The sequence below is a fragment of the Opisthorchis viverrini genome (assembly GCF_000715545.1).
Source record: "Opisthorchis viverrini unplaced genomic scaffold opera_v5_88, whole genome shotgun sequence".
NCBI classification, from domain to species: domain Eukaryota; kingdom Metazoa; phylum Platyhelminthes; class Trematoda; order Opisthorchiida; family Opisthorchiidae; genus Opisthorchis; species Opisthorchis viverrini.
Genome location: NW_008751745.1, coordinates 563,109 through 586,143, shown reverse-complemented (window position 1 = coordinate 586,143; position 23,035 = coordinate 563,109). Strand labels below are relative to the sequence as shown.

Sequence of the window (23,035 nt, the reverse complement as noted above, 5' to 3'; positions counted from 1 at the left end):
CTGTCTCAGGAGAAAGTCGTGCGATAGTAGTAAGAAAATGAAATCGATAATTTCAACTCACTTATTCGTACTCATGTTATGATGCCTACTCAATCGATCAATTCTCTGTCAGCGGCAAGACAAAACCCACACAAGTCCTACTTGGAGTGATCGGAGTAACCGGAAAAGTAGAACGAACCAAATGGATTATCCAATTGAATCGTTCTTTAAATGAAAAGCGTCAGTCATTTGCATCAATATGTTGCTTTCGTGTGTAGAAATTGAAACGATATCTGTTGTCAGGTCGGATTACTTCGAATCCACCTTCCAACGTACCGAAAACTTCATCGGCTTTGCGAACCACAAAAACGCCACCGGAATTTTGGAATTGGTTACAGTAGTTTGGAGCGGAGAACAAGGTGATCAACCTGTTCTCGTAGTAGAACTCATATCCATCCTCAACCACTTGGTGGGCTCGGACCACAAGATCCAACTCATACGTATCCAAAAACGTGTTGATGACATCCACCCCAAAATTGTACGCGCAACCTCGGCTACTCGGAAGCCAGCCAACTGGCAAGTCCCCGGCCTGGGTATAATCGGCTGGATCAGACCAGACCAGATCACACAACAAACCTTGACGAGGAATTTCGGTCGGACGTTGAATTTGGTTAATAAGTGTATCTAACGGCTTGTGTACTTCAGGGATTAGATCAGGGGAGAGACCACCGTGACAGCAAAAGATGCTATTTTCAATGACCGCAGCCACAGGCATTACATTGAACACGGACACAAAATGTTTGTGGACTTTGCTCTTGCCAAACCGTTCTTTGAGCTCCTCTCGGAATCCATATACTCGATTAATAAGTTCACTCTCGTGATTCCCACGTAGCATAAAAAATCCTCGGGGGTATTTGATTTTAAACGCGAATAATAAGCAGAGTGTCTCAACAGACTGTGGACCACGGTCAACGTAATCCCCAAGAAACAGAAAGCGAGATCTTGGCGGATATTCACATATATCAAACAGTCGTAATAAATCATAGAATTGACCGTGAATATCTCCACAAACTTTGATTGGAGCATGAATACGAATGAGCATATTTTCGCTTTGGAAAATGGGTTTCACGAGGCAACACAAAGCCACACATTCCAACTCCGTGATTGGAACACGCACTCCAGGATGGCGTATGTTATCCTTCAGGCTTCCTATGATCTTATCCAAATCAATTTCATACGTTGGTTTTTCTGATTCCGCCATGTCAACTACCAGTATTCAAACTGGTGCAGTGAAATAAGACAACACTATATAAGCACAAGTCAACAAAACTTAATGTCATTGTTGATCAGTAGCATATTCGAGTGTTATTATTGCGCGTTGTGCACAGTATTTGAAAGGTTATGAGCCTGTATCGATTGGAAGTGTATTGGACACGTGACGAGTCAGCCAGTGTAGGTCAGTTTAGCGTTGGTGTTCACCAAAGTGTTGCCTTCAGGAGAACAAAACACTTCTAGAAAGATTTGAAAACACACGGCCGATCCATCCCTACAGTAGATGAAGAGAATTCCTAACAAATGTTCTGAAATACCTTTGGAGCGAAACAAAAATCTATGACAAATCAAGAGGCTCAGATTGCAATTCTGAATCCTGCACGCTGGGCAAGAGGAATCCTCACTGGAACAAACTATGGAGTGGGGATCATGGACAAGAGGAAAAATATACTGATAGAATTAAATCAAGCAGTGACGAAACAAATTTCCGATGGAAAGCAACAAGTCAGAAGAACAGACTGCCTGAGAACCAATAACAGGGAACCAAAATGTGATGTTCGGTTCAATGACTATATCCATCCAGATAGAATACTTCACTACATAGGAAAGTGAGAAGACTGACAGTCCATAGACGGTGTAAATTCTCGGTAAGAGGCACACAGCAGGAGAAACAAGGCATCCATCATCTTCGGAAATGGTGTACACATGGATCCAAATACCTAATGGCAATCGGTGCATTTCACGAAATGACAAGGCGTAAATATGTAGTATTTATTGATTTCCCGAGTGGTTGACCAGTGGAGGCCTCTTTCTTATAGACTTTTGAGCTGTCGATATTTAGGATACCGTATGTTTGCAATAAGTCCACTGGCAAGTCTAGGTTGAGCTTTGAAAAACTGGTGGCCGCAATAAACTTTGGAGGCGCTCTTTTTTTTTGAAAAAACCCAATCCAACACATGGGCAACCCTTGGTGTCGTTAGAAAATCCAAGTAGATTCTTTTGCGCATAAGCAGATAGCAGGTTGAGGTGAATGGGATGCAGTAATTTTACATAAGGACTTGTAATCTGTTAGCTTTCTGCCAGTGAGGATACGTATAAATCGGTTGCTGTCAAACCACGAAGTCACAAATACTAGACTATGCAGCGAAATAATAGATACGTTTAATTTGGGGACAGATATGCGTATAACAATCCCGACTGTCGAAGAAAAACCGGGCATGCGTCCCATTAGGCACTCCATAGATGGACGGCCCTGATGAGAAGGCAACAGGTTATTCCGAATCTTTTGATATAAAGCAACTAGTCCGAACCCAACAATTTCACGTATCCTCCGGAGATAGGCGGACATCCAAATCAACTAATTTTCATGGTGGCTGTGGTCTAGCCACTACTTGCGACAACGTGATGTTACCTCCCTATGTATGAACTCCTTTGGATTTGTCTGTAACGAATAGTAGAAATTCTGGACCGCTCAAACGCTAGGACCAGGCATCTGCTGCCTGCCTTGGGCGCACAATGATCTTCCTGTTGATTTGAATTTGTGCCTACTGTTAGCCGACTAAATATGAGAACACATTGGCCTCGAATGTGAACTCTTTAGCAGATCTAGCATGCCGTTATTCACCTGCCATGCTGAGTGACCAAATCAATCTCGTCCACCTTACCACACAAACCATAGGTCAACCAAGGTTCGGTTGTCGTTGGTTGCTGAGTTTGTCGAATGAAGTTCGCAATTCCGTTAATGGCACTTCTACTCAATCTACCGCTTGGACGTGTTTATTTTAACGTTATCCAAATGTGTACGCATCCTCTTCTTTCATAATATACGTGTATCATCCGTTATCTTGACAATGAAATTCCCCACGTTTATTATGTCCCCATTTGTAATCCCCGTCCCATTTTTGTTGTATAGTTTGTATATATGAACTGACGTTTGTTTGTTCTTACCACTTCACCCATTTGGCCTTGGGGTCATCCGGCCATTTGTATCTGACTGCACGTGTGACTGTCGCACGTTGGTGCCTGTTTGCTCCCTTGCTTTGCACTTTTGTAGTCCAAGCGGACTGTTTGTTTTGGACGCGTATCTACTGTCGAAAAATGTACAAATTGTGAATTTCTCTTACCCTAATAGTACCGTATAGAAACCCAGCTCCGACTTTGTTTTGCCTACCCGGAGGTTCTGGTATTACGCGTCACTCGAAGATACCGCTCGAACGTTACAATAGGACCTTCTCGCATTATATTTCTTCTCCTTCCTCTTCTTGTCACCCTTTGCTAAAGCTTTCTTCTCTCATGGCTTTATGGCAGTTAAGCACAAACTTCCTGGTATGTTGATTTTAATGACGATGACAATTTCGGAGTTTTTAAAAAACTTTTTCCAACTATGCGTTTGTCACAGCAGTATCGCTGAGGCTTGATGACTTGTATTGACAGGATGTTGCTCCTGTAGCAAAAAAATAATGAGAATGAGCCCTTGAAAACAAGGTGGCTGCATAATTATTGGTGATTGACCTGTTCGCCGTTCTCGGTATTCAGGTTGCAAACGTTTTGTTACCCTTCGAGGTGACATCGGCACAGCGCGGCCTGGTTGGTAGTCCCTTCTTGCCCGCTTAAGTTTATACAGCTGTCAAAGACTAGCTGATAGTTAGTAGTGTAATTAGCTAACTGGAACACACCCTTCTCGAAATCCAATGGGTCAGTTTCAAGTTTTGTGGCGTCATGCTGTCTATACCTTGCAGTCGACGCGGGGGGAATTACGTAGCTCCTATTCGAGTACCTTTTGTCTATGGTCTGACTGGCTGGTTTCCGATTTCTGTTGTTCTGCCTTACCTTGACTTTATCGGCTGTTACGGCAGTTTCTATTATTAGTAGTTCAGTTTGATTCGTTCACCCCAAAATTAATTTGCGTTGCGGTATGACTTTCTCAGGTTTGCTTGACTTGCTGCGTTTTACCAGCTATAGTCACTTTTCTCGTGCTGACCACCTAGTCAGCCACCAATGAACACACCCGGGATACAAATACTCCAGTACGTTTCTCAGATAATTTTGTCGTGGACGCATGAGTCGGTGAGACTCATCATAGAGGACGTTCGTCCGGTGTTACCATAGCACGATAAACCACTGAGCAAAATCTGAAACAGAAGACCGAGGGAATAGATTTCCTAATAGCTGGCTATAGAGCAGTTGAAGTTGTTGGCAGTATGAAGAGAACAGGGGATTTTTGTTGGTGTAGATTTCATCGTGTAAGTGAAGTCAATCTATGCAGAGAAACCGAGAAGCATTGTACAGCTGTTTCATCAGCAGTGCGTATCTCACGAAACTCCAGAGAGTCTTGAACTCGCAACCTCATGGCTAAAAGTTTGAACTCCGAACCGTTCGGCCACGAGCGACTGATCGGTAGTATGATTAACTCGCACTTAGGATATAGCGCCGCTCATCCTTCAATCAGTGTATGAGCATCGCATCCCAAATCTCTTCACACTACCAACAATCTATAAGTAGCTTAGAGGGAGAAAATTCACCCGATGAGTGAAACTTCTGTTTGAGAAGTCGGCGTTCGAGGAGCCAGTCAATAAATGTGACCGCGTAACGTGGATCCAGTGATTGAAAGATGAATGGTGCTATATCCTGTTTAAGTGCAAGCTAATCACAATACCGATTAGATGCTCGTGGTCGAAAGTTTAAGAGTTCAAACTTATAGCCCGTACATAGCACGTTCTACAAGCAACTCAGCAACAACAAAGGTCATAGTGTGCAGTGCGAATAAACAAAAGCGAATTCAATATGGATAACACAAATTATACTAAAAGAGGAAAAGTCGAAAAAGCCGACGCAGTACAAAGGCAGGTTCCATGATGTTTTCAAAAAATGTATCAAAGGACTAGAAAGGAACAAGAGTGTCAAAGCAGAGAAAACTGATTGTTTGGATAGAAAGGTATGATCGAAATGAAGGTTAAGTCATGAAAGGTTTGGCGATTTCGGCCAACTTGTCGATAAACTGAAGTTTTTCGTTGTGTGATGAATGGGTTCGAGCGAGTGGTAGATGTTTCGGGACCACCTTGCGATCTGTAAAAGTGTAGGAAAAGAACAAGTAACGAATTTTCCTATTGCTTAGGGAGCGAGAATCAGACAGGCATCGTCTCGTAGTCGAGGTTGTAATATCAGAAAATTCAGGAGCTGAACTGAAGACCCTAAGGCATTTAACATCCAGGATTTCATCCTTTCCAACTTTAGGGCCTCCGCATAGCACAGAATTGCTTCCGCTCGTCATTCCGATACTCAGGAACCGAATAGTTTCTTCACTCCAGCAAACCAAACAGTGAATTAGAGAGGCGCGGATATTCTGGCCGTTCAGCTTACCCTAGGTAATCATCAAAGCATCAAAACTGGTGCAAAGCATCGATCTATCATCGCCATACAGTCCAGAAAGTCCAAAATACTCCTTTGCCTTAGAAATCCCATCTAACCTTGAGCTTGAATCCCTTTTTGATCAGCTGTCCGATCATTCAGGTAACCCGATGCTGGTGTATAGTTAGGGTATTTTGTCTTGATCGTCTTTCGCCCTTGATCATTGCGGAGCACCCAGTAATTAGTCCCAGTAGTCTCGCGAAAGATGATATTTCCATCCGGAGTGGGAAAGCCAGAGCAGCTTTTGTGAACCTACGTCCCTTGTGATGTAGGCGTGACATCAGCTTTTCTGTCAAAGGTCGAGTTCACAATGTTTCCGTGCGCTCCATATTACTATATGGATCAGAAACCTGGCCGCTGCGCGCCGAGGACGTCAAAAGACTTTCAGTGTTTGACCATCGATGTCTTCGGAGCATTGCCCGAATCTGGTGGGAACACCGGATCAGCAATGCTGAAGTTCGTCGAATGGTATTCGGGAGAAATAACTCACCCTCGATAGATGAACTGACCATACTGCATAGGTTGCGCTGGCTTGGCCACGTGTTGCGTATGCCAGTCGACCGACTTCCTCGAAGGGCTCTTTTCGCACAACCACGTGAACGGTGGAAGAGAGCCAGAGGTGGTCAAACAATGACTTGGCAGCGAAGTATGAAAGCCATTACCAGCAAACTTAGCTGCGCTGGTCATTGCCGTCTTCCTGGATGGGGACCCCGAGACGGGTCACATCAATGGTCAGAGACATTGTCAGACATGGCCCAGTCGCGCTATCAATGGCGCTCGTGCATCCAAGCTATTGCCTTCAATTCATAGCTCCTTTTCCAACCCCCACTTGACAGCCCACTGACAGTGCTGGGTTTATGCACCAATTTATCATCTCCCGCCTGCAATGCGCAGCTACCTACCCCTTCCTCAAATCATGGGTGAACGAAACTGCGGCAGCTACAACCACTGTACAACGAGTACGTGGTTATTAAAGCTGACAATGATGATGACTTTCAAAATGGTCGACAATCCCCAGAGACTTCATTTGGCAAAATACAACCAACTTCTTGGACCTCACGAGATAAGTTTCGCACATTAACAAATCGACCGTATCAGTTTCAGAATAAAAAGGACAATATAGAACGAAAAACAGACAATGAATACGATCGGTTATAGTCTGACAAGACTAGGAACCACACGGTCACCTGTTGCTAACAAGTGCGGTACGCGTGTGCATCTGAAGCTCATAAAAAATAGAAACGAACTCCGCACCTTGGAAGAAGGATCCATTTGGATATTTTCGAAGATTTGGGGTTAATGCAAGCCATACAACCGTGTCAGCACCCTGCTCCGGAGTGCGCAGACGTCCATGCATTCTGTGGTGAAAATCGGGCATACTGTTGGCAACCGCCTGTATGGAAAAGGGAGTCAATTATCTGCTGTTATATGTATATAAAACAATCACGATCCGCTACGAAGAGTCTCGAAAAAATGACCTAACATACCGCTGATGTTAAATTTAAAAAAAACGGAGCCCATCTACGATAGAATAGATTAGATATATCTCACATTTTGAGACACGGGCCTATAAAAGCCGTCAGTATAGGGTCCGGTGTCTTCCTTATCATACAGGGGTGAGGCTAAATATCAGTAAACCTGAGTTCACGCGTCTCTATGTCTATAACGCGTAGCATGTTCTCCCATCAAATGGGGGAATCGGTGATGATACGGTAGCTGTTCGAAAGCAAAATATGATGGGCGACGTGCTCAGCATTGGGATAGCCTGGGAATACAAGGGATCGGCAGCGACAGTATTCAAAAATGCGGCTCAATGGAAAGGCCATTAGCAGTCAACCGGACACTCACACGTGTATCTAACAGCTTGAATGTGACAAAAATTCGAACAGTAGAAGAACGGACTGTTATTAAACCCAAGGGTCAGGTAAAAATAAGGAAAGGCCGCCCGGTCAGACACGCTGGTCAGGTTCGAGAAGAGGTTCAAACCCCGGTCGCAACCCCTCCGCACTGAACTGTTTGCTCACTGGCCACGACCACCAAAACCAAGAAATTCACAGCTTAAAAGTGTCATGACAGTCCTCCATAACCGGGCCACGGTGAGATAGCCTGAGAAGTAAGATGGCTACAGCCACCACGGGTGAGTAAAATTGGGGTGTGGAATGGAACAACGAGACCAAATACGGGACCGCCGCTGCGTTGGTAAGTGATAAAGCTACACATAAAAGCAGCCTGCTTAATATTGTAACGTATAAAATAGAAGGGAAACGATGTGGGCACCCTTGACTAGAAACGCATCGTCCGAAGGTGATTGAAAACTCCTGCTTCACAGCTACATGTCTGAGAGGGATGGACAAGCAGTAGTGGAGAACGTAAGTTGGAAAACGGCTCAACTGAAGAAAACCACTCACAAGGTTACTGAAAATTCTTCAACAGCCCACAAATGGTTTTACGCCGCTTGGGGCTGACTCATCAGGTAGGTGCAGTCCCCGAGTTTGCACCAACCTTATGTTCTAGTTGAACCCAAATTGCACGAAATTCACGAACCAGGCTTAGTTGCACACCAATCAGGCTTCATTGGAGAAAATATACTGCAATATCTCGATTATCGTACAAACTGAAACATATGCAGCACATTTGGTTAAAGGATATCATCAACGATGGACTCAGCTGGAATTCAGTTGGGTCTCCTGTCGAAACTGAATTTGTGTGAAAATGAGTATACTCCTAGAAAAGGGTTGTTTCCGCGGTTATGATTATTTAGGTTGTTAAAGCTTTTTCATCCCGCCATCGAGAAACGTCAGCACAGCAGTGTGCTGGAAACTTCTCCCAGACCATATCACCTCCAACTGGATATAATCCGCCTTGATAAATGTTAAGAGCTTCCAAAAATATCCTGGATGATATACAGATGAGTTGAATGGACCCAAATTTGGATAAGAATGATTCGCTATCGCACTCACCGACAGACCCGATTAAGTGAGAGATTCGCAACCAGGATGACTTTAGAATTTAACCGTTCGTGAATAGTCTAGAAATTTTCCATTGATGTTGCATAAATTTTATGAGAGAACTGAAGAGGAATAAGTGTGACGATAATTACACGGTAGTAATTACAAACCCTAGGCAAGTGGAAAAAACATTGGAAACAGCTCCGCAGTGCGCACAGTCGTAATCGTCAGGACCCCGCTAAGGAAGGTATATCTCGAAAGTGAACAGCATGCACACAATATTCCGTTGAAAAGGGGATTGAATATTCCCCCGAAATGAGGCTGAAAGTGATTGAAAAAACTCGCTTCATTACCGTGGTTTGTCTGTACCCAAATTACTCTCGTCAAGACAGTGCGATTATCCTGCGTAAGCCTGCAATGAATAGGGGGAAAGCATTATATGCTAAACTCGTTTTATCAGTACGCCAACGATTGTAGTTTCCTCTCACATCCGAATTCCTTCGTCAATTACTAGTATAACTTGCTCTCGAATCCTTGTGGGGATTCTGCTAGGTAAACACAAACAAACATCGAAGAGCGCCTGACAAGTGTTGCAAATTAATGCTTGTTCGTGTCTATGCTGTGAAGAATGCCGGGAGGCTCAGACACGCAAGGCACTTCTAACCTATGAGGATTCATCATGGTGGTGTACGGTTCAATGCGTTTGAGCCTTTTCGGATCCGATCACATCCCTACTCTCAACATCCTATATTGGTTATTACCAGACCCATTGAATCCAACTTAACATGATAATAATTCCCCATTCATTTGCGACAGAGGCCGCCCGTCGGACATTGGCATACTGACCCGCGCGTGTTCGTGTTCTATCTGCTGAGACTGCCCTGACCTGTTCTGTCGTGAGTTCCGTGTGATCGCACCGCCAATCAGAGTGACGAGACTGGCCTCGGAAGGGTCGACCGCAACCCAAACTACCAGGCCAACATTCCGCTTGCCACTGTCTGGTTTGCGGACCTTCACATAGCACCGTGCTGGTTGGCGACAGACCTGCGCACTTGTTGACGCCAACATCGTGGGCAACCGAAGTTTGTTCTGTAATCGTGCTCATGGTACCGTAGGTATTCGAACCCGATTCTTCCTTGTCATAATCGGGATAGCAAAACCTAGGCGCGAATCAAAGTTCCGGATCGGGAACCCTAACAAGATCCTCCATGATAAACGATGACTATTCAAGAGAAGTCGATTGTTCTGACGTAGTCAACAGAGTTGGCGTCTAGCCAAATACCGGAAGTTTTCCGATTAGGAACTTCCAGACCTTGAAGTCCACATATTTCAGAGTATACCAAAGTGGTCAAGGTTGCACAGCTTCGTGCGTTTTGAAACCAATATTTATATTGTAGCACATGCAACCAGAACACTATGGGTATCTACGTACCGGACCTATTTAGCAATATTTTATGGAGTATATGTGTTATTGAGCAGTCACAAGGGGTCTCCGATGAAAAAACTCCCATCGCTAAATAAATGGATCACTGAAGTGACAGTGTGCACAGCATCTCCTATTGGTATGCTACAAATCCGTTTTTGAGCACCCACAGCTCTCGAACAGCATTGATTCCTCTGAACTGAAAAGGATCAGGCGCGACGAGATAACTAGTACTCCAAAGTGAGATTGGAAGGATCAACTCATTCGGTACGGACAAGGGTTGTTTGTATTTAACTACCACATCGCAGGAAAAATGAACCCAATACAAGTGTTCGATTCATACTCTTGGTGAACAGTCTTCAGAACTTACAACGGAAAAATTCAAGAAAAAATGCGTTTATCTGTACGTCAGATGAGTGCAATCAATGCACTTTTGGTTTTTGTTGGTGGGGACGGTGACCCGAGCCGAGAGATGGCCTTTCCAGGATTCTAAAATCTGCAGAAGCTGCAACAGGTAGACTAAGTGGTTCCTTCCGAGAGGTGGTCTCACCCAGAGGGAACACGGAGTCTATAGAAGGGCAGAAACATAAGGAGACCCCCAATAATGGAATAAAGGCTGTTGAAAGAAAAACTATCTGTTTCCATTCGGGCTACAGCCATACAGATAACAACGTACCGGAGTATCGGCCCAACCCGGATGCATTGAAGCAAACTGAATATCAGGATGGGATTCAGCCCATATTTCGGTCATGACAACCTGCTGCCGCTTGTTCTGCGCATAGACCATGGTGCCATCAAAACTGTTTCTCTGATTCACGAGCATTGGATCAGCATGATCAAGTTTCTGAACGAGCATCCCGCCAGAACTGACCACAATCACACGAGGCTGGATAAAACAGAGAGAAATGCAAGTATTGGCAGTACAGAAGAAAAGCAGAAACGATTAAGGAGGATCCCCAATGTGATGTCAAAAGGGATTTACTTCAAAAGTCGATTTAGTCCCGCTGAGTGAGTTTCACAACCGATGATGATGATGGAACAAACGAAAACTTAATCCAGTCACTTGGTTAAGTTCTGTGTCATCTGCGACCTTCAAAGCATGTAAATCAGACAGGAACATCAATGCGATAGCCACACGAACTTATTGGGCAGGTTTTTCAGCTCTAGTAACACCGTCTGTGAAGTCAATCGTTCATTGGACAAAGAAGTCGACGCACTCATGCGTAGTCCAAAAACGATGTGGGTAAAACCGCATATGAAACACTGGAGTACGTTCGTTCTCCACACATGGAGTATATAGCTTCCCTCTTCTCAAAATGGCATGCGAGAATCTCACGGCCTCGTTCAGCTCAAAAGCAACACACATAAAAGTTACTCGAATTTAAATAACTCCTCACTGGCTGGCACGCACCCAATATGTATAAGAATTTGTTAGGAAGGTGAAGTCTGATGGCAGACAAACAAGAATCATACACAATTAAACTATGGGGGCGAGATGGCTCAAATGGTTAGAGCGCGAATTTACCGACCTGAGGGTCCGTGGTTCGAACCCGACCTCTGTTACTCGACTTCCCCTGTCTAAGTTTGGTCAACCTGACAGTATCCTTCCTTCGGGTGGCATCGCAGTTAGGCACCGGAAGGGTGCTGCAGCTGAACGATTTTATTTCATTTATATTTACAATTAAACCATTGTTGGGTAGACATCACGAATTCAGTCACATACGTATTTGTCACTCAGCCGCCCGAGAACAATACACTGACTGTGTTAGTCTTCCTACTCTACGACTAAGGGTGAACCTGAATAAGGATACTACACACGGGACGAATGACAGCTTCTGGGGTTAGGTATCAACACCATAAATCTGTCCCTCGGTCTTGAACATTGATCCTACTGTCTGCAGGTCATATTTCTTTGTGGCAGAACTGGAAGTGTTTCAGAGCCAGCCATTGTTAGATTGCTGTGTATATCAAGCAGCCAATGCGTTAGAGGAATTCCAAGATAAAAACAGATCGGAATAATCATTATTTGGAACATAGCTGAGGTGAAAGTTGCTAATCAGGAACTGGGTTCAATCACTCCAAAACGAAGAAAGTTTGACACACAACAGTCAAACAGCCCAGACCATATTACATCAGTGGATTTCTTCAGAATCGGCAACAAAGTCTCCGTCAGTATGTAAGTAGCAAGAGTATTCGTGGCAAAATTGACTTCAAGATTATTCGCATCCACGGATAACTCGTTGGCCATACAACCGGCGTTATTGATCTAAAAAATAATTCGGAGAAAAAACTAGTAAAAGATTCGCCGCGGAAATTTTTTGTGAAAGTATTCTATTTTCACGGACATTTTGGCAAAGCAAAGTGGAGAGACTATTGTACACTCCCGAAGCATCAGTACCCTTCAAAAGAATGTCTCACGAAAAAGTCGATCTTGAAAGGACCTCCCGGGAAAATAGTTAGGTGGGATGATTTACCTGTGTGCGCTGAACAGAATTTTCACGACGTCGTTATTAAAAAATGATCATATGTTGAATAAGAGTAGAGGAAAACATACAACCGTCCAGATTCGTGTTACTGCCCAGTTCACACTAAGCTGAAGAGGGGAAAACATACCTCTATGTCACTTGTCAGTTCACCTGAGGTTCTAGCAACACACTGACACAATAGGCTGATGTCGCCCTAACAATGGTTCCACACATTCCAAATAGCAGATATACTAAGCGCGGTATCAATCATCAAGCCATTAATCATACCGCGAAAGCCAGGTTCATCTGTTTCGAAAAGCATTTCGACCGTAGTCAGTCATTCACAATGTTGATACACCCGCGAGTACTTTTGCTCCAGTATCCACCGGAGAGGTGGATGAAAATGGAACCACTGATTATGTGTATAAAGTAATTCGTTCTTCCTTAGAACGAGCCTTGGAAACATGTTCCATTGGTTTAACAAAGATCACTACCGTCGTGCTGACTGAAAAAAAATCGCATGATAGCGCGAAGGAAAGGAAAGGCACAAAAAGGAAATATCTAGGGAACATTACTCAAGTTATATCTCGAAATAAAAACGCTAGTTATAAGCAAAAATGAAACCAACGTCAATGCTATGATAATAACTGAATGTGAGCAGTCGAGTCATCAATAGATGCCGAGACTGGGAATTCAGGACAGAATTCTATAATCACTCCACCGTTCATGTTACTTCTGGTGCAGACCCGTGGCCGGGTCGATTGTGTCAGCGCATTTTGGTATCCAGCGGATCCAATGTTAAGATGTAGGGATGATAGGGACAATGATAATCACATATAGGGATATGAAAATGTTAGTGTCACCGCTCACCATACGGTAGGCATTAGTTTGCGGGCATCTCTGCCTGGTGGCCAATACACTACTTATTGCAAGCCAAGTAGCCCAAAATCGCGGAAATGTACGTCTGTCAGGTTCATGCGACCCCCTCAAACAAGCGAATGGCCGGAGACAATCCCATGAAGGCGGGAATTTCGAGGGCAATCCAACTAGATGAAGTCCCAAAACATCATGAAGGAGACACCTGTGATTTCAGAAACGACTGACTTGCTCCACATGGGGAACCATCGCAACACAAACTCCAAGTTTGGTAGATGTTGTCACGTGAACTGGTTGAAGTCGTGAGCGCCGCATCAGTGCGCTCGGATTGAGTGGATTTATTTGCCGTAACCAATAATTTAGCCAAAATTGCATACATAGTCTCATCCTCTAGAACTTTATTTTCAATACGGATTGAAGGCGATGAAGGATCATTGGATGAATTACCGCACAATAACTCGAAACTTAAAAAATTCCAATCCTTGGTATTGTTTATGGATTCATTTGTCAAAAGAATCTTTTTTGTAGACGGTCTTATTTATGAGTGCTCATTCAAATTCAAATGAGCAACGCAAAACCTACTCTCAAATAAAGACAGGAGCTCATGACGATGTGATCCTCTGTATCTTTCGGTCACTGATTCCAGATCTACCAAATAGTAGTTACTCAACTACAAAGCTATTTGAAAACATCATGTTATTACGAAAAGTTGTTATGCCATTCATGAAACGACCTTTACGATTTTCATAAAAGAAACTACTCACAAGGTTGCTGAAAACTCTTCGATAGCCCATGACCGATTTCGCTCTTCTTGGGACTCATCAGGTGGGCGCAGTCCCCGAGTTTCCGTCAACCTTATGTTCTACTTAAACCAAAATTGCATGAAATTCACGAACTAGATTTAGTTGCTCAAATAAGCGTATTTCTCGATCTTTACCATTGTTCGTCAGTCAAAACAAAAATACTCTAAACCGAAATGCCCTGAATGGCCACCTAAACGAGTGGGCGAAAAACGATATGGATGTTTCGCCAAATACACTCTTCAGCTGAATGTGCTGCACCAGGCAGTCTCATGTTTCAGTTGGTACGATGTTGCAGATACCGCAATACATTGAATAGAGGTAACACATCACTCATATGGTTGCCAAAACTCTTCGACAGCCCACGACCGATTTCGCCCTTCTTGAGGCTCATCAGGTAGGCGCAGTCACAAAATTTCCACCAGCCTTAGGTTCTACCTGAACCTAAATTGCACATAATCAGAAAAGTCCACTCATGTGCATAACAAATTGGTTTTCACGGGTGAATTACCTGAATCCTAGCTGAATTTCGTTTATGCTGTTAATCCTTGACTGAGTTTGCTGCACCCGGCCACTGCACGTTTCGGTTGGTGCGATATTCGAGATATCGTAAGCCTGTTCATGGCCTGATGGGTCGAGTTAGAAGACTCTGGAGACGATGTAGATGTGATTTTCGATGAATTCAATAGGGCCTTTGATAGATTCTCCCTATTTATAAACCTCGCGAACTTGTATACACACATGGGTATTTGGCATCAATATCGGGTCATAGCGGATGCGTGAACAATTCAAAGTGACTGTCGTCACAGAAATGAAAAAGAGTGCGAGGTCAACTTGATGAAATTAATAGGACTGAGTGTGGACAGCGAGGATGCTGCGCAGCTACATATGCGTGTATGCACTCTGTGTAAGTTCCGTGCCATTATAGTAAGTGGAAGAACAATGGAGGAGGTTCAGCTATTCGACACATACATTCATTCGCACACAAATTCGTTTTTTACAGGAGACCCACCTGAATCTCCCTAAATCTCGGAAAAACAGCAGAGACGAGAAATACACCTAGGACTGAGGTGATTCTCTCGTCAAAACCAAACTGGTGTGCACGCGAGTGTGTTCGTCGCGCCTACCAGATGAGCCTCAAGAAGGGCAACACCGGTCGTGGGCTATCAAGGAGTTTCACCGACCTTAGGAGTAATGTGTTACGTCTATAAAACCTGAACGCTTGTTCTGTATAGCTTCAGTTCATCAATATGACACGAACTTCCCCGACCAACTCATGTAAGGATCGAATGCCGGTGGATTCCACAATACAACTATGAATTTTACTTAGCCGTACACCAGAGTTTTGTGCTCCACCTTCCCAGCTGTTCATCTGCGCCGTACAAAAGCAGATATGGATGGAGAATACCCAGAATAGTTTCCGACCTAAAGCCTATTCACCAAGTGAATCATCGAAGTTTCGTCCCCATTCATGTGCTTCAGTGTTACGTGAAATACTTGAGGTCTCCCTTGGCAAAAGAAAACCCCTGAGTAGGATACCAATTTGCATGCACTGCGCGAAGATCAATTACGAACGCCGCAGGTTATCTGTGTCAAATGATTCCGGTGCAGAACGAGTTGCTCCCAGGTCTGTTCCATGGACTCCAGCAGTGAATTCGATTGAGTGGAACGTGAAGTTCTGCCCAATTGGATTCTACCGAAATAGATATCAGAAGGCTTCTGTTTCTCTACCAATTAGTTCACCAATCGGAAGAAGTGCGTCCGGATTGGCCAGGAGACATGAAAAACTCTTGGAACGAAAGTGAAGCGCCCAAGGGAGCTATTTCGCTGCCGTTTGCCGTTGAGCTCAAATGTACTACTTGGTATTCCTCTCAGAGCTACAAAGTACAAGGTACTTGGGTCAAACCCGGAATGGACACTTGCGAAGGGGCCACGTTGGACGGTAGAGTGGTTTTTGTCAACCCCTGTGGCGTAGACGCCTCATCAATCCTGTCACCAATCATCTGGTTTACAATGCTGTAGTTTTTTCATGCTGCTGTGTGGGTCGAAAGCTTTCAGTATTTGATCATCGATGTACCCGTGGCACTGGCCAAGTCTGGTCGGAATATTGGTTCTATAATACCGAAGGAATGAATTCACACATGACCGATGAAGTGAAGATAATGGCTTCCGCAAAAACACGGCAGAGAGAGCTCGCGTCATGATATGACAGCGAAGCATGGAACTCATAGCCAGAAAACTCAGTGGCGCTTGGAAGTGCTCTCCTTAGATGAGGGGCCGAGGCACTGAGAGACATGATCCAATGACATGAATGTACAAGACAAATCGCTTTCACTGTATATTCCTCCATCGACTTCCTCGCCAACAGTACATGCCTACCACTACCTTTGAATTCGCTATCCAACAATACCAATTACTGTCTCCAATGGGGAGCTAAACACTTCCGTTTTTCGTAACATCTCTGAATAAGAATGTGGCGAATGAAACCACCGCATTACTCGTACATGGTTCACAGCTGACGATAATAGTGGTACCCAGATTTTTATGCTTACCTTTGTTTTGACAGTTACTTCATACTGCTCGCCTACTGTTTCAGAATAATGCATTCGGCCTTCACTAGTTTCTGCTGAGACAACTTTAATTCCTAGATGGGTACTCAAACTAAAGGACATATGGAGGCCTATATAAAACCTTTTCGACCCAATCTTTCGGCATAATTTGTCACTCATTACAATCTGAAATAAATAACACCAGCCGGTGAACGTGTATAGGCAAGAACATCTGAATATGGAAAATACTAGTTCCTCATGTCGCTCAACTGTGGACCTTCAAGTCATCCTTTACGGATGAACTCTCCGGTCAAACACATGAAAGCTGTCTCTCATAACGCAACTTTCTATGACTTCGCCTGATTTTTTCTGACCATTCCGTTCTTCTTCAGTTAGTGTGTACGCTTGAATGGACCGGGTGAAAGGTATTTTTCTAAATCCGCCAATCATGAAGAACTGGAACTGGTCAGTCTATTGTCAAAAAATAGTTGACGGGCCAACAAAAGTAGTAACTAGTAAGTTTGTAATGAAAAGGATGGGTCTCGCCAGATGTCAGTAGACGAAAACTAACGATCACGATGAATAGAGTCTATTTGTCGCGTTCTTTATAGTGGTCACGAGTACGTGTCGGTTATTACCATGGGCGATTTGAAACATACGCAGAAACAGGGAAAGGGAACGCTTAAGCGTTTTCTGTATTAGTTAGCCAAAATCGTAAGTGAAATTTCGACGGATTGTGGCAACACTGCGTAAAACAAAATTAGCACGGATCAGCTGATACACCAAGATGAGTGCTGTCAAACCATTGGTATGAAAACGATACACAAGTGACTTGATTGCCGTACTGATAAAACTGACTTGGAGTTACTAGAGTCAAACTCTCAGGTTAATGAAGTCCAGCATCGTGTACGAGGATCGTGGGAATGGCGGCCAGCCTCATTACTCGATGGTAACAGGGCATCCAAATATACTGGTTGGTTCAAAAGGAGCCAAAGCAATCCATTGCAGACGGAAAATTAATTCGGAGTCAACTGGCCGAGCTCTTTATTGGCGCCTGCTACTCTAATAGAATCCATAGGTATTTCGTGTTTACTATACGCTCATGATATCCTACCCTATGCGGCGATTTACACTAGGTCGTACGTGTGATTAGAGCCACGAGACACCATCCCAATAGCTGTGTCGCTCACGAGAACAGCAAACACTGCTGAGCTGGGATTGCTGGCCAGAAAAACGCAAAATGGGGACCCTCTATTGTGAAGAAGGCTGTGAAGTAGAAATGGTACTGGAGTAAGGATGCATACTCACAAGAACATCCAAGCGGTCATGAGTTGTGGAAAACTGTCTAGCGAACTCAAAGACACTCTTTGCTTTGGCCAGATTCAGCTGGTGTAAATGGACTGTCTGAAAAGAACGAGGATCCGTACGTCAAAATCACAATGGATTACGATGGTAAAAGCGAAACATGAAAAAGTTCGAATCTTGAATTACGTAGAAAATGGGCTGGTTTTTAATGAGACAAGAAACAACCATGAGTATCGAGTTCTGATTAGAAAACGCCCTGATCACACCCCAGGATAGTTAGTGTAACCCACATCCCAAGGGTCATACAAGAAATGAAGGTAAAAGTTCAACAGATGGGCGATTCCCTTGCTTTACCTTTTAGCCTAATGAAGTCGAAGTCCCTTCATGCTGCACTTCGTCGGACCTAAAGAGACACACAGAACAGGGCAGCATGAGAATCTCTCTCCAAAGTGGCCTGATGTGCGACATACATTAAATTTAGTCTCTGGAACCTCATACACAGTGTGTCATGATCCACTTCTGGGTTCGCTTGTGCTGTGCGTATTGACTCCAGACTAGGTAGATACAATCACATTACCAAACATTCTACACTGGATGTTGTCCCCTCAACCCAACAGTTTGATGTGTTTCGGCAATGGCAGGATGCTAGTGAGTTATTAAATGGTCATCTCACGTCTACAGTAAGACGCACTTACTATGCTGCGACATTAGTCTTTCTCAGGAGTTGCCAGCACACTCCGGCACGTCAGTCGAAGTGCTCCCACCTCCATCTGCCATACCTCTGGTTATCTATCGTTTCAGGTACGGTGAGTGCTCGGTCACCTACTGGGAAAAAGTGAAAGGCGACTTCAGACAAGGTATACAAAATATAAACCAATCGCATCTGTCCGCTTCCAGCTTTAATCAAAGGTCATCCAAACGATCACAACCAGCCTCGTCGATCGATCAAACATTACGAACAAGAGTAATGCATTCGAGATCATATTTCACCCATCTAACGGATGGCTACTTCGATCCGCAGAGGTAGTCATCATCTCGCAGTGGGAACCGGAACCGTAGAGACGCAGACAAAAGTTCGCTTCGTTAGCGCTCTCTGGAGACGTGTTCACTGAACGTCAATCCTTTTTGTGCTATTTTCTACTGTTCCACAGGAGTTGCAGTGAAATGCAATCAGATTATCGTACAAATCCATGAAGTTGTTCACTCTTTTCAGGTCCTAAAACCATCAACCTATTCAAATAATGACCAAAAACTACCTCGTCAGGCTTAGACGACTAAACAGGCAAAACCTAGAGTGCGCAAAGGATGGTCCAGTGGCTTGGCCACTTGTCGGTAACACGCAGCTAGCGTTAGTCAGCAATCCATTTGATCTGTACTACTGTAAGTAATCTCGTTGAAAGCCTAACACGGACGTACGAAGTGTAGCTTGCTTGCAAGTCCGTTTTTCAGCATATCAATAAGCCGAACCGCAGATGCCTGATGACAACCACCGCTACAATTGATTGGTCTTGGTGCGACACCAATAAATCCGAATCCGTGAAAAGCATACAACGTAAGGTACAATCAATTAGAATAAATCATCTTCTGTGAGCCACCTAGACGGACAGGAACACAGTCCTAATTTCCGTAAGACTTATCTATAATTATTAGCCTCAAACGAAAAAAAGAAGCATGAAATGTTTGAACATGGGGACCAGTCCACGGGATTTAGCTGGGTTACATAATACGCAGTGAAGACAAAAAATTTTCATTCATCACATCCAAACACCTTGTGCAATCAACAGTATTGCTATTATGCACGTCAATAACTCAACGCTTTCGTGACTGAATAAAGTGAAAGCACTCCCTGGCGATGGCATAGCATTGAAAGGGTATCTACCGTTCATGGTTCAAGGTAACTCAAAACCTAGACAGGCTTAAGACTGGTGTTCTCGCTAGCAACAACGTCCACCTGCAATAGAGGATGATCAATAAATAAGCAGCACGGGATACGTCACTAAATACGACTTTTTATTACTATTTGCAGTGCAGCCAGTACATGTGAAGGATGAGAACCTTAATGCAATTAAAGATTGGCCAGGTAGGTTTCGTTCAGGACTCAGCCAACTATTTAAATATATCACATGAAAACCGTGCTGGTTGACAACATTGTCGAGTTGACGCTCACCGCATTTGGATTTCCCGCCGCTTCAATAATAGCATCACGAGCAGCTTGACCTCGTTCCATGTTCAAACACACCATGTGTATCTCGGCTCCACGTTTGATTAACTCTTTACAACACGCCAAGCCGATTCCAGAATTGGCTCCAGTAACCATTACTCGTCGATTATCTAGGCGGACTCCTTCAAGTTCTTTGGGGTCAAAACGCGCTGAAGCTGATTCGAAGCCACTCCTGAACAAAGATGGATAAAAGTATGGGAGTTCAGGCGCCATGGGCTATTGATCTTCACTGAGAAATGCTGGGGATTATAAAGCCGGAGCTTAAGAAGAAGAACGATTCGACTTTTCGATAAATGGTGTTGGCCTTTCTGCACCTTCTAGCATTTTCCACAGTGACCACAACCGGTGTTCTGGAGAACCCGATTTCACCTACACAAGAAGTCCTTAGAATGCTGTAGAAGCGAACTATGAGGTAGCTTGAACTCGATATCCCGTGCAACAGAAAAAAACCTGCAGTTGCCAACGCCAGCGAAAACGCTCGCTGACCAGAAGGATATTTTTCTTCAGCCAGTTTGAACAAGAGCCATACATGTTGGGTTAAAATAGGCATTATACAAGTTTCATTAGTCTGATCATAACCGGGAGGCTTTACAACGCGAAAAAGATCTGGTGAACTCAAAACTATCTCTGCTAACACTATTTGCTTGGATACCGGTACTTCATGCTAAGGTCAGGAAAACACTCCCGAGTAAACAACACTTTCTCATGGTAATCAAAGCCACTGAAAAGGTTTGATTCACACGATTACACTGCCAAAACAACCGATATTTTGCTTTCCAAGAGAACACGGTATAGGTGGACGTTTTTCTGGTTGCTGAGCAGGGCGCCTCATCAAATCATCAGCGCGCCAGTCGTGAAAGTAAAGCTGTGCGGGGCACTAGTTGGTATGAGTTGAGTACTGGTGTGCATGTGTTTATATACCTGCGACTGATATTCAATCCTGATTAGCTATTTCGCTGTGCGATTGCCTTTCTTCCAACAATCAAATTATGTTACTTCACTCTGTCTCAATTTGTTCAAAATAGAAGTGGTCATGGTGGATACACTTGTGAATAGATTTACCGCGCTGTATTCTTGTTTGCATCCATCTTGTTTGTTCCCTTTTGAAATCAGTTTAACAGTAGTACCAGTAAAGAGAGAAGTGACACATTGAAACTGGAACCATCGATTCCAAGTATCCAAAAAAACAACAGGTATCCGAGAGATTTCACCGGGGGAAACAGCACCAGCGACAACATCCAGAACAAAAAACCAAACGCAGTCCTATCCGACATCAAGAACATATTCCACCTCGTAGCAAGATCCTTACATCAAAGAAGAACCCATGTGTTTCTGACACTGATAGGTAAGACTAACAAAAGCACGAGTACGATGTAGTGTATCAAGTCAATTGTTCCAAACGTAACAAATTCTATGCTGCACAAGCCAGGAAAATCTACCTACGCAAATGTCAAAGTATGAAAAGGTTGTCAGAAGAAATGATTTGGTATCCTTGAGCTCCATACAAAGATCGAGGCCACAATTTCCCTCAGGAAAACTTTGAGTATCTTGACATACAGGAATAAGAAAACAAGCAAGAAAATCTATAGAAGAATTGCACCCACGAGAAATTAGATGACTGGCACATCAGACTCTGGACCCAAGTTACATATCAATGCATGCATGTGACTCAACTACATGGAGCCGATGGTTGAACCAAGATACCAAGAACCAGCAAATCACACACTATTACGTCAGCTGATTGGCAGAGCATTGACCGATGGACAGGTCAGAATTAGAGGCCATGTAGGCGTCGACCAATCAGAGCACACGCGTACGGATCCAACAAATGGAATTGCCTATTGAACTAGGCAAACTGGATTGAAAAACAGTTCCAAGTATATGAACACAGGCAGACCGCTCCTCAGCACATATCTAATTATGTGCCACATCGTTCCAGTACACAACGATGAACTAAAGACGTCAGCTCTGGTGACGGTAAAGCGTTCGCAATCAAAATAACCAGCTCGGTAAACAGACCAAATTTAATGGCTGATGGCAATAACGATGATGAATCAAAGTACAACTGCACACTAATAACAGCTCAAAATCAACTGAACCCATAACTAGCGGTTACTATGGTCCCTAATGTGGAAGTTGTGGTAGTCCACTGAGTCATAGGTAACTGTTGGGACCGTTTCAAAACCACACTCACTTGGTGTATTCACGTATCCCCTTGGTAAACCAGACAACGTTTCGATACAAAGACATGGCACTGAAGAAGGAATAAGCTGTAGATAATCTTAACGAAATATATGTAAACTGCCCGGTACATCGACTAGATGGCTACCACACATAAAACAAAAAACAGAATATATACAAACGAACTGACAAAAATGCCCGTCTGATATGCCCTGCGTTAGATTAGCGCATATAGCTGCGAGTCGACGTCAGTCACGTGCCTAAATTAACTTCTTTAACGTATCGGGTGGCCGCTAATTTTCATCCAGATATTTTGAGTGCGCGTTTGGAGACTTCACCATCCTGGATGCTTGCGCAAGGCCAAGAGTAAGCCCCTTTTAAATTCCCTTTTCGCCATTCTCTTTAACAGAAAAATTTTTTCGAACAAATTGACAGCTAAACAACGGACTCACACTAATGTTGCTGGTGATTATAGCTAGCAAGGGATTTTACACACTTCATTTTTGTTCTGTTTCAAAATAAATGCTCCTCTGGGTTGACGGAAGTATTGGTGTTAGTGTCAGTGAGAACAGATATCCATAACAACGGGTGAATGCCACTCGTCTCGTA

General features: G+C 43.8%; 3 protein-coding genes across 3 annotated transcripts in view; 1 reads left to right on the top strand and 2 right to left on the bottom strand.

Annotated features, from left to right (window-relative positions):
* Window positions 1-220: 220 nt before the first annotated feature.
* On the bottom strand, window positions 221-1,252 carry T265_13657 (hypothetical protein; the record flags this gene model as incomplete). The annotated part of the gene is made up of 1 exon (XM_009169914.1): window positions 221-1,252. One exon carries the CDS (start codon window positions 1,238-1,240, stop codon window positions 221-223), a length of 1,020 nt encoding a protein of 339 aa, XP_009168178.1.
* Window positions 1,253-4,971: 3,719 nt separating this feature from the next.
* On the bottom strand, window positions 4,972-22,554 carry T265_04997 (hypothetical protein; the record flags this gene model as incomplete). Its single annotated transcript, XM_009169887.1, has 7 exons — window positions 4,972-5,316; window positions 6,913-7,051; window positions 10,706-10,915; window positions 12,161-12,295; window positions 18,028-18,123; window positions 20,192-20,417; window positions 22,440-22,554. The coding sequence occupies 7 exons, from the start codon at window positions 22,493-22,495 to the stop codon at window positions 5,204-5,206; spliced, it is 975 nt and encodes a 324-aa protein (XP_009168151.1).
* Window positions 7,992-23,035, top strand: part of T265_04995 (hypothetical protein) — a gene marked incomplete at both ends in the record, with an annotated part of 17,691 nt that continues 2,647 nt past the window's right edge. The window contains 3 exons of the mRNA XM_009169885.1: window positions 7,992-8,027; window positions 18,746-18,830; window positions 20,051-20,104. Coding sequence (XP_009168149.1) covers window positions 7,992-8,027; window positions 18,746-18,830; window positions 20,051-20,104 — 175 coding nt within the window. The remainder of the gene's footprint in view (window positions 8,028-18,745; window positions 18,831-20,050; window positions 20,105-23,035) is intronic.